The 12370-nt window shown below is 34.2% G+C and overlaps 1 protein-coding gene across 2 annotated transcripts in view; it reads right to left on the bottom strand.

The window, feature by feature from the left end:
• The window catches only part of LOC118187560 (nuclear protein AMMECR1-like), a 75584-nt gene that overhangs the window by 32086 nt on the left and 31128 nt on the right, over positions 1 to 12370 (bottom strand). For both annotated transcript variants that reach the window (XM_035357809.2, XM_035357815.2), the window contains exon 4: positions 860 to 950. In XM_035357809.2, the coding sequence (XP_035213700.2) occupies positions 860 to 950 (91 nt within the window). The remainder of the gene's footprint in view (positions 1 to 859; positions 951 to 12370) is intronic.

Genomic DNA, 12370 nt, shown 5'->3' with positions numbered 1-12370 from the left:
CTTGCCAAGATTTAGAAAATTGTTGCCAACACCAAAATGACCCGCTTAATGCTTATCATAACGTCACCAAATACGCTTATCATAACGTGCATACTGTATACTTGGATTAAACCGATTTTGTTTTTCAGGAGAACGAGAAGGTATTTTCTTTAGTTCAACATGCATTGCATAAGCACATGCAAACCTCTCGATTCTAGAGGTTACTAGAAACCAAAGTTGCTGCAAACTTGCTTTTGCATTTCTGAAAAACAATTTGATTGGAGCTGAGAAAACTGGCTATATGCCGGCTTCCCAAATGCACATGATACATAATTCGAAAAGAAAGTGATCGCTTCCGACGCTGGCATAAAAATCGCTTTTGGGGGGGGGATTGCAGCATGAAATTTCCCGACTTTTCCAGATTTTGTTTAAAATATTTAAATGTCCTGATTTTTCCCCAACTTTTTTAGTCAATTTTAGAATTCCACGACTTTTCTCAGCTTTCAGGTTTTTCAGGTAGCATGGCAACCCTGTTTAACTCAAACTACTAAACTAAGTCAAACTGTCTCCAGAACGGATTGTGTTTAAAGTTCAGATTCCACTGTGTGGGCTGGCCATTTCCTTTCCAATAAATAATTGTTCTTATCAAATTAATGAAAAATATCACATTCATGTTTCTCTTTATCTGAGCAATTAATAAAAGATCATCAAACCTTTTAAATATCAAACTGCAAATCTGTCATTCAGTTACAAATTTATAAGATTCTGCATAATTAAAACTAAATTAATTATAGTTAATGAATTATTAAAAAATGCATAATTTTTCATTTCATCTGAAAACAAATGGTTGTAGAAGTGGGTCAATCAAGAAAAGGCACACCTTGTTCGGGAGCAACTTCAGGAAGGTATGTAGCTGTTCGTTTGTAGCCTTTTTCTGTATTAAATTCAATACGTATACCATGCATACCAATCTAAAAAGAAATTTTAAAGTTAATATATATTGAAAATTTAATATATTTCTGCTAAAGACAAAACTGTGGATATTAATATACCTAATTTCCATTACAAAATTTGAAAGCTGCATTTCTAATTCAAAAAAATAAAGGGTATATTAAAAGAAAAGAATATACAAACTATAAAGTATATTATTTTAATTATAAGAGAAATAATAATAAAATAATTATAAGAGAAATGAATATGACTGAATAGATAATAAATTTTGTTTTAAGAAATACCATAATTTTTCATTAAACAAATAAATGCCTAGATACACAATTACAATAATAAATAATATGTCAATATCATGCTGTAAATAAAAGACTTTTCTCCTGCATTTAGATTATTATACAAGGTCTGTAAATTAAATAATGGCAACACAGGTATAAATAAATTTTTAATGAACTTACAAGTACAATTGCATTACGTTCCTTCTATGTAATCACCAGCAAAGCTTATAACCTTTTGCCAAATGTCAGGAAGCTGTTGTAGACCAGCGGCAAGGTGTTGATTGTTGATGTAAGCGACCGAGCGCCCTACTGCGTGAAGTACAGATGAAACGTCATGAAATCGGTGACCTCGGAGGGGTTCCTTCAACTTCGGAAACAGATTGAAGTCATAAGGACTCATGTCAGGTGAGTAGGGAGGGTGTTCCAGGATTTCCCACTGCCACCATTGCAAAAGGAGAGTGACATTGTTGCAACATGGCAACGAGGGTTGTCATGCAATATGATAGGGAGATTGTTGTGCAATAAACGTGGACGTTTGCGCAGCATAGCCAGACGCAGATGGTACTGTAGAAATCAGCAATAATAATCTGCGTTGAAAATTTGTCATTCACGTACAGCATATGTAAAAATCATACCGTCCCAGTCGTATGCCATAATCAGCATAGCCTTCACCCGAGTGGGTTCCTGTCAAAATTTCTGTGGATGTGGCGAACCTTGGTGACGACATTCATTTGATTGACGCTTTAATTCAGGTTCATAGGCTCTTTCCCATGTCTCATCAATGGCGACAGTATTTTGCAGAAATGCGTCTCCTACATTGCAGTATCTCTCCAAGTGGGTGCCAGCCAGTGCAAAGCGGTGCCATTTTGTTAGTCGATGTGAAACACAGCGGGAAGCAATTTTCCTCATGTTGAGAGATTTCATTATGCGCCACACCGTTTGATGACTCAGACCAACCTCTAAGGATAATTCTCGGACAGTCCATCGGCGGTCTATAGTAAGCACACCGCTCAGGATGTCAATCATGTCAATCTGCTATTGAGGAATGGAGGGCTGACCTGTGCATTGCAAATCTGCAGTCTCATTCAGACACGAAAGAAATGCTTGAATCCATCGTGCTACTGTCTTATGCAGCAAAGCATGTGTACTACAGACTTCTACTAATCCTCGATAGCATTCTGTTGCACTTCTGCCACGGGCAACCTCGATTTTAAGCCACGACCGCTGATCACCTTTTGAAAACATGCTTTAGAGTGATGGAAACAAAACTGAACAAAACTGCTCACTTTAACGCCACACAACAACTACCCTTCTGAGCAGATCGACTGTTTTTTGCACTCTACACATCGAAAACAGTACCGCGTCACCACTCACATATCCTAATTGCGCATGCCTGCCCTTCGGCGAGTTTCAAGGTTAAGTTGCCACTATTTAATTTACAACCCTCGTATTTATAATAACTTCATAATTTTCTGTCTTGGTAACAATCAGCACTGAACAAACATTATGATAAATAGTCATTATCTGCATATGTTAAACCATTTATAAAAGCTTGTTTGTATGCATGTCAAAATGCAAGCAACTAGCAATTTACCAATCTGCAAAATAAGTTAGATATTAATTATTCATTCCTAGATAGAAAGGAAGTCATTCACAATTTTGGACCAAAGTACATAATATACGACATCATAAACACCTTTTATTACTTAAAATAAGAGTGAAAACTGTTTAAATTCCTGACGTTCATTAAAAGTTACATGAATCTAATATATTATAAATCAAAGTATTCAGAGATATTCAATATATTAAATATATAAATTAAGAGTATGTATAATACTTTTAAATCATCTAGTTAAACAATGGAGCATTTCAATAGTAGCCACAAAAAGAAATGCAATATATAAGCGAATTTAGAATTTATTTATTTAATAATGTTTAATATTAATCAATAATGTAACAGCTATTATTACTGATAACCATTTACCATCTGCTGATCAAATATAAAATAATATATTGCTTTTTAAATTCAATCACTTCATCAATGTCTCTTTATTGCTTTTATGTGAAGTTTTATCACATAACAGTCTTCCATATATGCACACTTTTTTGGTACAAAATTAATGTATCAGCTATAATTATTAAAAAAAAATAAATAAAGGGCAAGTACTATTGGGTTATTCTCATGCACTAATAAATTTTCATCTTCTGGCATTATTTCCTACCTGATAAGAATGAATTCAAGATTAGCATATACCTGTGGAAGTACATCAATAACTGTGGAAGTTAAGCAAATTGTGGAAGAGCGTCAATTAGAATGGCTAATATTACACTCTTAACAAACCCTGGATATCAGTATAGCCAATATTCACAAAAAAACTCCTTCACAAAAAAACTTCTCAGATCAAATCACCATGTAATGCATTTACTGCATAAAATACACAAAAATTTAATGAAAAAGGATAAATGCAAACAGCCCCCAACACACCCACATAATATTTATTGCCTCTAGCAAAGTTAGACATTTTGTAAATTCTTTGTTTTGTTTACATTTATTCTTAAATGTTCAACATATTTCCTGTAAATTATTGGCTTGTAAATTATGAATCATAATCCATAACTTTACAGCCCACCAGCGTCCAATGTCCATACTCTTGTCATATACAATGGAAAATCCTTCAAAATTAGGTGATTTTGTTTGATCCGATCACACTTAAATTGGCAGCCAAATCAGTAATTCTTTCTGCAACTGCATTTCAAGAAAAAGAGCCTTGAAAAGGCTTCACATTTTCCAGATAAACAATTTCTACAGCTTTAAGTACATTCCTTGATCAAATCACCTTCAGAGAAAGGTTTCGAGTGTTTAGCTATCAACTCCAACAAGTTATAACTTGCATGCACTGCTACTTCACTTTTTTTTAATACTTTACTAAACATGAATTGATGTTTTTCAGTTCCAGTTTTAAATGCGTTAACTTTTCTTGTCTCATGAATCCCTCCCTCATAATCATCATATTTTAAACGTTCATAATGGAGTTTAATGTTATATAACTTTTGAACTATAATAACATTATTACACATCAAATAGACTATTTTATTTTTTCCTTCACAGCAAAAATATTCCAATTCCCACTTTTCTTGAAAATTTCAGTGTTCACCAGCAGTTTTCCATTTAGTTTTACTACAACTTGGCTTTGACAAAGTCATGGGTACTAAATGCCAAAAACTAAATATCAACTGTTTGCACTTTCTCCTTATGATAGGATTGCAACTGTGAGCATCAGTCGACAGAACCTTAACAAGACGCATCTGAGAAACCAGCAAATCAGTTATCTAGAGCGGATCATCCTCTTGGAGCATTTTAGCTAAACAAAGAAGAGAAAAATCTACTCAAATAAAGAGAGCTACTTGAGTCACTTCAAAAGCATGATTGGTGTGTCATTTAACAACTCTCAAAAACCAATGAGCTATGTGCTAATGTGATGGGAGAAAGTACTAAATAGAAAATGAACTTGGGCATTCTCTATGCACACGGGCATAACAGTCAACTTCACTGTGACAGAGAGGGTGCCAGGCCACACATATAATTCATTGTGGGCTGCATGCGGCCTGTGGGCCCATGAGTTCAACACCCTTGGTGTTGAGGTTTAGTAAAGAGCAAGCAGATTTTATGTCAAATAGCATAAGTTAAAATGAGAAGTAAAATCATAACAGCATGATCCGTAACAGAAGACTGGCCATTGCTATTGCTGCTGCTTGCCTAGAGAGAGAGACTTACTCATCAGAACAGACCTAAATGCTTGATGTTGACATATGGGCAACCAATAAGCCATTAAAGCATCTGAAGTGATTGTTTTGTATCATTTTAAGTCTCACGAGCTATAAGGAATAAGTTTTGCATAATTTTTTTACATTTTTGTGTTGTACGAGGGCTATCCAGAAAGTAGATTAAGTTTTGGAATAAAAAAATAAACAAAGTATAGGAAACAAATTTTATTATATACAGATGAAAGCCACACTCAAATACTACTTTTCTACATAGTCACCATACAAATTAAGGCATTTATCGTAGCGATGTATGAGCTTGGAAATTCCTTCGTCGAAAAATTCGGCCGCCTGCGCCTTCAACCACTTCGTTACCTCTTCTTGCAGCTGTGCGTCGTCATCAAAACGCTGCATAGCCAGCCACTTCTTCATTGCTGGGAATAGGTGGAAGTCGCTCGGTGCCAGGTCGGGACTGTACGGCGGATGAGGAAACAACTCCCACTTAAAAGATTCAAGAACTTTATGAGTGACATTTGCCGTGTGGGGCCGGGCGTTGTCGTGAATCAACAAGATCTTAGAGCTCAACATTCCTCTGTGCTTGTTTTGAATTGCTCTTCTGAGTTTTTGGAGAGTTTGGCAATACCTTTGAGAGTTTATTGTAGTGCCTCTTTCCAGGAAGTCCACCAAAATTACACCTTTTCTGTCCCAAAAAACAGTCGCCATCATCTTCCTTGCCGACATTGTTTGCATGCATTTCTTGGGTTTTTGGGGAGAACTTGTGTGCCCCCACTGCATTGATTGCAATTTCGTTTCACAGTTCACATGTTTCACCCATGTTTCGTCACCAGTAACGATGCGATCGAGTAAAGAGTCACCATCCTTATGGTAAGCGTCCAAAAAGTTCAACGCTGCAGCCATTCGCTGATTTTTGTGGTCCTCTGTCAAGATTTTTGGAATCCATCTTGCACAAAACTTGCGGTAACCAAGCTTTTCGCTGATGATTTCGTGCAACAAACTTCGCGAAATTTGTGGAAAACTCAAAGAAAGTTCCGTTATTGTGAAATTTCGATTTTCACGGACTTTAGCATCGACTTTTTCGAGAAGTTCGGCGGTCACTATGCTGGGTCTCCCACTTCGATCTTCGTCGTGAACATTGGTTCGGCCATTTTGAAATCTTATGACCCACTGACGCACTCCACCTTCAGTGATAATGTTGTCCCCATACACTTCACGAAGCTGCCGATAGATTTCTATCGGTTTACAGTTTTTTGCAGTCAGAAACCTTATTACTGAGCGCACCTCGCAGCTCGCGGGATTTTCAATTAACGCAGACATTTCAAACCGTCACAGTATCTGAACGGAGCACAGCACGAACCTCTCACTAGCACGGCTAGATGCAGACTGAGCTGCGCAACGCTCTGACCCCAAGATGGCCGCGCTAGCCCCGCCCCTAGCGGACACAGGCGGAAACGTAATCTACTTCCTGGATGGCCCTCGTACTTTGTGACCACAGTAAGGATTAATGAAAGGCAATAACTCGATTTAACACACAGAGATAACTTTTAAGGGTGAGCAATTTGTTACAAATAATTAAATTAGGTAAATTAGATAGATATTCTTAGACATTATAGATTTACATGGCCACCACTTTTTTATATATATATCTAAAAATATCTGTTACAAAAGCACTATTAAAATTATAATCTAATAATACTTCACAGTTTAAAACACATTAATTCAAGACATTGATTCTTAAACAGATCACATATTTAAACATTAGCAGCAAGACATAACATATATTATCCTTTTTTACTTCCTTGTACGACATAACAAATATTTATCCTTTTTTACTTCCTTGTACGAAGTAAAAAGGAAGTATTGTAATCGCAAAAAATCCAATTTAGATAAAGTAAGCTTCGCAACAACAAAGATAATGCCTTTATTTATTATTGCGAATTAAATCATGCTTAATCCTTTCTGGAATTTTTTCGAGGAAATAAGTATTTAACCTTTTGAGGGCGGGGCTTTGGTGGCAGTAAAAGCCTTGAAAGGACGGGGAATCTTGAACCGAATGCTTCCCCCCTTTAAGAAATTACCTCCTATTTGCAACAAAGATTCTAATGTGTCGTTTAATGGATTCTCAGAGGGGTGCATCTATGTCACAAAAGGAAGGGAAGTGTAGGGATTAGTGACCAGATTTCAAGATGCTTTTCGGCACCGAGAGAAAATTTCATATTACAGTTGTTTCGGATTGAGACTACTGGGAAATGTGTAAACCTCTGCTGAAGAAAATGAAATTCTTTATATTATAGGACATTACTTTCATTTTCATAAAATTTTGGTTTGAATTTTAAATTACACTGCAAAACTATGTGCATACTTGCCAACCTATGACATTCAAAAATCAGGAGATTTTTTTTAAGAAATCAGGAGATTTTTCACAATGTTAAAAAGACTTTTTAAATGATAAAAATATAGTTTTTAATAATGAATTAACTTTAAATAGTTACTAAGTCTTAAATGCAAGCAAAACAAAAATACCTTAGACATAAAAAACATTTTTATTACTTTCATCGTTTAAAAAAAGAATTTAAAAAAATTTTTAAAAAAGGCACTTTAATCAGTTTTCATACAAATGTTATGGACAGTGGCAGATTTTGCTCTCGTTAAGAAAGAAACTTCATAATTTTGTTCATAGCAATTGCCATGTAGGCCTGCTTTCGCTAATAAAACTTTTTCTAATGTGTCATCACTAATATTAGATCTAAATTTAGTTCTCGTTTTCGCAACAACACTGAAAATCCTCTCACACTCCGCATTACTATGGGGAACTGTCAAGATGGCCAACATAATTCTAGAGGGTTCACTATATTTTAAGATTCCATCAGCACCTTTCAATTTTCCAATTAACCTCCATTGGGTGTCAATCCTAGCTGATTTTATAACTTCATTCAAGTTTTCTAATTGTAAACTGCAAAATTGCGACTGAAGTATATCAGTAGCAACATCAATATCATCTTTCATGACTAAACGAAGTAACACAGGAAATCTGTTCAAAAAGTACCTTATATCAGAAAAAGATGCATTTGCTAGAGCAGAAACATCAGCAACTTTAGCATGCAAAAATCACTTCATCGTTGACTGGAAATTTATGTAGTGTGTAATCACATACTCGACAGAAGTAACTTCAAACATGAAGATAAAACTTATTTTTGTTTTCTTCTGAAAGTTCTTCCACTACTTTTGTAGTTGCAGCTCCTTTTACCAAATCTTCATCTTTCTTCTGATTTTCTCTTCACCATAAATCACATCATATATAGAATTACAGGCTGGTTTTACAAACTTTGATAAAATGTCTTTAAACAGATCATAAATCATTGATTGCAAAACATGAATTAATGGAATTCTGCTTTGTAGAATTGTGTTCAGAACATCGAATGCTGGCAAAATGAATTGTAAAAAAAAGCAAAACGCTTTGTTAAGGTCCGAAGAAAAAAACATAAATATTCGTTCTTCACAAGATAAACTTACAGTAATCGGAAAATGTTTCGTGTGTTGAGCAATTTTTTTTTTTTATTTTGAGAGAAATTTGTATCAGCTTTACGCTTATATTTTGCAGTATTATTTTGAGAACTGCCAGTTGAATTGCTGAATGATGCAGAAATTACTTTATTTTTCTCAAATTACCCATTTTTAACAATGGAAGTAGTAACTACATCTTCATTTACTTTAGGTACTTTATAACTTTCAATAGAGCCTTTTATCTTTACTCTCGAAGCATTTACTTCTTCTTTAAAAAATGCAAGAAGTGGGTTCCATTGATCGAGGATTCTAGATAAGCATTTCTTTAAAGACAACCAGCGTGTACACACGTTTCAATATTTTTCTCATTTCAGTATTATGCAGCTGTTGGAACTGTTTCAATTTTTCCTTTCTTTTAGAACTCCTTTCAAGATAATAAATATCAACAATGTGTTCATCTACATTTAATGGTAAAGAAGCTGTCCTTTTTTCAGCTGCTAAATTTAAGAGGTGACAGGTGCACTTCATAATCTGCAAATCTGAATTTGCCTTTCTTAAGATGCCTGCAACACCAGTCATCAAGGTGCATTATCGGCACCAAGCGCTAAGGAATTATCCAGAGGGACAGCATTTTATTTTAAAGTTTTAATAATTAGCTGTGCTATATTAAAGCCTGTCGAATGTCCTTCTAAAGTGGGGACAGAAAGTAAACTGCACTCAATTTCTGAAGACTCTGGATTAAAAAAAGAAACAACAATTGGATACAGTTTTGAATTGGTATTATTGCTTCCATCCGTAGAGAGGCAGAACGGAGCTGTTTTAATGCAATCAATAACTGAAGATTTATTTTTCAAACCCATTTCTTTAACAATTGCACCTGTTTTGGTCCTTGCACTTCTTAGCGATTTCACTATCGGGAAACATTTTTCTAAATAAAGCTGCAGCGTGATCCGATGCATTCAGTGGCAGGTTGTGCTCCAGTAAAAAGGCAGAGAACAGACATTCTGCATTAATCACTTTTTGGTCTTTTGTTTCCGAAGAAAAATTTAATTTTTCGTTTTTTCAAAACAACTCATGTTGTCCTTGTGTTTATGTGTACGCACATGTTTGAGAACATCTGCCTTTCCACCAAGCGAAATCAAAAAATCGCAACGACAGATGGTACACATCGCAAATTTATTACATTTCCTTGAAGAAATAATGGAAGGAAAGTCAACTGTGTACAATTTTTGAAACGTGCACGAGTATTTCACCTTTCTCGCAGACATATCAAAAGACGATAATTTCTAAAACTATTTCCTAAAGGCACGGGCACGTGTACTCACACAACTCAGGACAAGATGAACGAAATAGCGAAAGAACATCCAAAGAACAGCCAACGGCCTTGAGCTTGCTTTATGCTCATTGGCTAATATATGCCAGATGACACGCAGTGGAACTCGATGCCCATTAGAGAACTGGAGAACGATGTTTCTGGATACGTATGCTGTCAATCACAAAGCAGAAATTCTCATCTGATTCACAAGGTTTCATTTTAGATATAATCTAGAGAAAATTCAGTTGCTTTCAGACGTCCAAAATCACTTTTTTTTTGTTCATATAACGAAGTTCCATAAAAATCGTGAGAAATATTAAGAATAAGAAAAAGTCGGGAGAAATATATTGTAAATTGGGTTGGCGGGAGAGCGGTCGAAAATCGGGAGTCTCCCACCTAAATCGGGAGAGTTGGCAACTCTGTATGTGTCTTTACTAAGTGCTTACAATAATTATTTCTATCGTATCTTTATATTAATGTTATGTCAAAAAAATATTTCAACTATTTGATTATTTCCTTGGACAATTTAAAATTTAACCAGTCTTCATCTCAGTCTTTTTTTTTAATTGATAAATGTCCTTATAATTTTAAATTTGTTTTGGTATCTGTCTATTATCAAATATAGCTAGAACTTTGAACTTTCTTCCATACAGGGAATAATTAAAAAATAAACGCTTAAAGCTATAGAAATGATTAAAAATAATTAAAAAATAAATTTCAGTGGAACTGTTAAAATTATGCTCTATAGGCATAATAAAATTGTAATTTTGCATAATTGTTCAAAATCTGCTTGATAACATACTATTTAAGAAGAAAACTTTCAGCAAATTAGAATATAACTGGTTTAATTAAAAATAATTTTACTTTATTGTAGACTGTTAGTACTGCAATGTCCAACTACGTAAGTGCTACTAATTAAAATTCAGTTCTTTTCCAAAATTAATGCATAATAAAACAGAAGTTCAAAAACTGTTTGTAGAATATTTTAGTTTTAAAAATTTGGGGAAAAAAAAAAGATTACTTAATCATGTACCGTTTTTATACTGTTTATTGAAAATTAGTAAGTGATATATTTCAAGTATTAATAATAGAATGAATTTAAGTCATTAAAATATCAAATTATTTAGTATGCAAACCCATAATTCAAAATGTAAATTCAATTTATCTAAAACTAAATTCCTAGCCCCACTAAGGGAACTCTGGTATCAAAATTTAGGTAATTTCTTAGTGCAAAGAGTTTTTCAAATTGATGGGAAAATTTTTTGTAATGCATAGTGTCTGCAAAAACTGGAGGACAAAAGTTATACGATGATTAGCTGTTGTCTTCAATACTATATTATGTTATTCTATACTATGCTACATAATTTAGCACATTAAGAGAAATTTCCAGATAATTTCAGGTGCCCAGTCAGCAAAATTCTCTCCTATTTGACATTGTCGTTGCATGTGAATTTTTCTATTTCCTCTATTGTTTAAACCAGTTCATTTCAACTCCAGACTGCCTCTGTAGCAGCTTGACGTTAACCATAGCAGCATATTTTATATGGTGGAATTTAAATTCTACAATATATTAGCGAGTATCTTTACTTGCAGTTACTCAAAAAAACTTCATTGTCAGGTCATGCGAAATCTATACTGACACAATTGAATTAACTGTTTTTTTTTTTTGTTTTTTTGTTTTTTTTTTATTGAAAATTTGGCAGCTATTTATTGGTTTCATTAACACCTCGGTCATTATGCTGCCGTATCAAAACTATTTCATAACTGAGTGCCCAAGGTATACCCCCAGGGATTTGTCTTGAACGTACTTGCTGATTGATATATGTCCACACTTGCCAACCTGACACTGTCAAGATGGCCAACATAATTCTAGACAGTTCACTATATTTTAAAATTCCATCAGCACCTTTCAGTTTTTCAATTAAACTCCACTGGTTGTCAATCCTAGCTGATTTTATAACTTCATCTAAGTTTTCTAATTGTATATTGCAATATTATCAGTTGCAACATCAATACCATCATCTTTCATGACATCAATGAAGTAACACATGAAATCTGTTCAAAAAGTACCTTATATCAGAAAAACATGCACTTGCTAGAGCAGAAACATCAGTAACTTTAGAATGCAAAATCACTTCATCGTTGACTGGAAATTTATGTAGTATGTAACCACATACTCGACAGAAGTGACTTCTAACATGAAGATAAAACTTATTTTTGTCTCTTTCTGACAGTTCGTCCACTACTTTTGTACTTGTAGCTCCTATTACCAAATCTTCGTCTTTCTTTTGATTTTCTATTTCACCATATATCACATCTTATACAGAATTACAAGACAAAACACAGACTGGTTTTACAAACTTTGATAAAATGTCTTTAACAGATCATAAACCATTGATTGCAAAACATGAATTAATGGAATTCTGCTTTGTAGAACTGTGTTAAGAACATCGAATGATGGCAAAATGAATTGTAAAAAAAAGCAAAAAGCTTTGTTAAAGTCTGAAGTAAAAAACATAAATATTCGTTCTTCACAAGATAAACTTACAGAAATCGGAAAATGTTT

The sequence above is a fragment of the Stegodyphus dumicola genome, chromosome 1 (genome assembly GCF_044657685.1).
Source record: "Stegodyphus dumicola isolate Sdum_Otavi_A_Nest chromosome 1, ASM4465768v1".
NCBI classification, from domain to species: Eukaryota; Metazoa; Arthropoda; class Arachnida; order Araneae; family Eresidae; genus Stegodyphus; species Stegodyphus dumicola.
This window is presented reverse-complemented; position numbering and strand designations above follow the sequence as displayed.